Source organism: Sphaeroforma arctica (genome assembly GCF_001186125.1).
Source record: "Sphaeroforma arctica JP610 unplaced genomic scaffold supercont1.376, whole genome shotgun sequence".
Taxonomy (NCBI): Eukaryota; class Ichthyosporea; order Ichthyophonida; genus Sphaeroforma; species Sphaeroforma arctica.
The window spans coordinates 38,612-41,597 of NW_014040182.1; the positions used below are offsets into that span (position 1 = coordinate 38,612).

The 2,986-nt window shown below is 46.7% G+C and overlaps 1 protein-coding gene across 1 annotated transcript; it reads left to right on the forward strand.

The window, feature by feature from the left end:
• Positions 1-1,908: 1,908 nt before the first annotated feature.
• On the forward strand, positions 1,909-2,923 carry SARC_05715 (hypothetical protein; the record flags this gene model as incomplete). The annotated part of the gene is made up of 3 exons (XM_014300413.1): positions 1,909-2,355; positions 2,661-2,745; positions 2,817-2,923. Exons 1-3 carry the CDS (start codon positions 1,960-1,962, stop codon positions 2,921-2,923), a joined length of 588 nt encoding a protein of 195 aa, XP_014155888.1. The 5' UTR covers positions 1,909-1,959.
• Positions 2,924-2,986: the final 63 nt, after the last annotated feature.

Here is a 2,986-nt window from a genome sequence, read left to right on the forward strand (position 1 = left end):
ATATATATATATATATATATATAGCTGTATCATACAGCTGTTAGTACTTTTTTTATTCATAAGGCGTGAATCGTTTAAAAAGGAGTATAGCTCGCTGAAAATAATACATCACACATATTTTATATGTAAACATGAATATTTGCATACGAATGATCGGTGCGTTTATCAAGAACAGACGTGAATTGAAAAACAATTATACAAAATCTATGAGCACACCCATTGTTATACTTACGGAAGCACACTATCTTTCTCCTTTCAATAAGTACATCATACCGCAAATGCCACACGCCGTTCTTTGGCTTCCTCCTCTAGGCGAGCGTTCTCCTCATCCTTTCTAACTCGTTCCACATTATCGCGGTTATAAACATGCCAACTTTTATGCTGCAGTATATTTGTTTTCCCCATATTGACTTTGGCGGTGTCTCATATGCTCGTACTGATTATACGGGATAGTTTATATGAGTGCACATACGACAGGTATACGCCGCTGTATCTTCACAGGCTGAATTGCGAGTACTTTTGACAGCACTCAATACTCTAGAAGCATCATTTCAATTGACTGAGTGTCTGGATTTGATTTCAAGGTTGCTTGTACGCCCACTTGCAACGAGTGTGAGTGGGTGTGAATCTATCCATGAGGCTATTAGAGATGGTATTATGTAAATACGTACAGCTTTCTCCTAAGATCTTAGATGCGATAGGTCTCTGGGTCTGGCAATCCCTAAGAGCTGAAAACCCAAGATCTTAGGTAATATAATCTAGTATCGATGTTTGCTGAGAGTCGCCTGAGACTCTTATTACTTTAGAGAGTTGAGACATTATTCCTGCGAGTATGATGATTGATGAGCTGATTATATCACACAGACGGGACTCGCGGGAGGCTCATCGTGCTCACCTTCCATATGAACATAATAGCCGCTGTGGCACATTATATAGTCACACCAGCAGTCGGAGGGTTTGCTGTATAATATATTAAAGCACTCGTGAATGTATTTGCAATGTATGTTGGGTTTAAATATATCGTCTAAATGTATACATAGGGAGACAATAGCTGGACCGTCATTCAATTGCCGTCTATGCACAGGAAACGTACGAAGCAACTACCGATCTACTACATGTAGATTGATTAAACCGGACTACGCCGACGTTCATCTGTCCAAGCACTTGAGTCTACGATGGTAATGGACGCATGCTGACAACCTGGAGTACGCTCAGTGTGTACATGTGCATACAAGTATGTGATGTTCATTTTTCCAACCATTTAAGTATATAATGATTGCCTGCCGCCTAGTGCTAGTACGCGGCATATCAAAATATTGCGACATGACCAAGTATAATCATAAGCAGCTTAGCTTTTGTGACTAACGTTGCAATGGCAACAACTGCAATCGCCTGATAGTGGTTCACTAACCGTGTTGTTTAGATACGGGAGAGACGTGCTCGCGCTGTGAGCCGTATCGACACTCAGCTATGACATACTGTGTGGGATGCAAACTCAAACGACGGGATATACATATCAAATATCATACAAGGCCTTGAGGACAGGAGTATGCACTCTGCACGCACAGGACGAGATGTTCTGAACACATACGCGTGTGCGATGGTGTTCCAACCCACACGCATGTTTTAATTTATTCAATTGAAAGCGCGTATTAAAAAAATGAAACAGAAGAAACCACACCTGTCCACTCATGCGCAGTGATCCAACCGGGAGCTCGGCATAACACGGCAGGACACCTCTAATATAGCCCCCGAGGTTACCCTTTAATACACCCCCCGCGGTTACACTTTAATACACCCCCCGAGGTTACCCGTTAATACACCCCCCGAGGTTACCCGTTAATACACCCCCGAGGTTACCCTTTAATACACCCCCGAGGTTACCCTTTAATACACCCTCCGAGGTTACCCTTTAATACACTCCCCGAGGTTACCCCTTAATACACCCCCCGAGGTTACATGAGTTACAACATCACTACAAGGACAAGGGAAACAGTGTACGATGAGAAAGCGGCGGATATGGCCATGGCTCAACTAGAAGCACTCGACTGCGGAACGTTACTCAGCATGCTCGCACGCATGCACAAACTCGTGGCTGAGAAGACTAGACACCACCTGCGGAGGTGTGGTGCTGCACTGCCCATCTACGCAGCCGGCAAACAAATCCCGTCGGAGGTTATGGTCAAGGTGTTCGATTGGCTGGACTACGACTCGGTTAGGGAGTACCGTTTGGTGAGCAGGTCGTTCTATGCTGTGCTGTGTGACCAACGCCTGTGGACTGAAATCCCCGATGTGGCCTATGGGACAGGCGGCCGATTGGACAGGGCGACTGTGGACCTGTCCAAAACAATCGAGGTGCGTCATTATGGTGTGAGTGTACGTAAAGTAGGTGTGTGAGGGTTGTGCATTTGTGGGTGCATGCGCTGGTTCGCTACCAGTGGAGTTTATATCGCTCGATTGTCTGCTGAAGGATCTTCCACCGAGATACCGGACATCTCTTACACGCACTTGAGAGCCGATACACCTGCACATGTGGTTTGTTGCCAGGGTATGCAGAATGCATTACAACGTTTACTTCCATAGTACCGTCCGGTGTAAATTTAACCCACCCACACTCCCACCCCTCCTACCTATCTCTATTCTTCCCTTCTCGCTAGCAGGTGGCCAGGCACTATCCACGCCTGCAGAAATGGTACATCCCCAGAGAGCTTGACTTCCATGCAGCGTCCAGTGATGTTCTGGATGGTATTGGCGAGGCCATGCCCAATGTGCGAATGATTGCCATCCATGCCGACAACACAACCCCCACACCCGAGCAAATGACCCAACTGTTGACCCGTATGCCCCGCACCCGGTCCTTGGCGGTGGGGTTCGGGACAGTACCGGGGGACCTAGCGTCCTTGACCCGTCTCACGGTAGGTAGGGCCGGCAGTGAGTACGGACAGTTGCCTCTACTGCAGTCGACAATATCAAGATCAATTGAGAT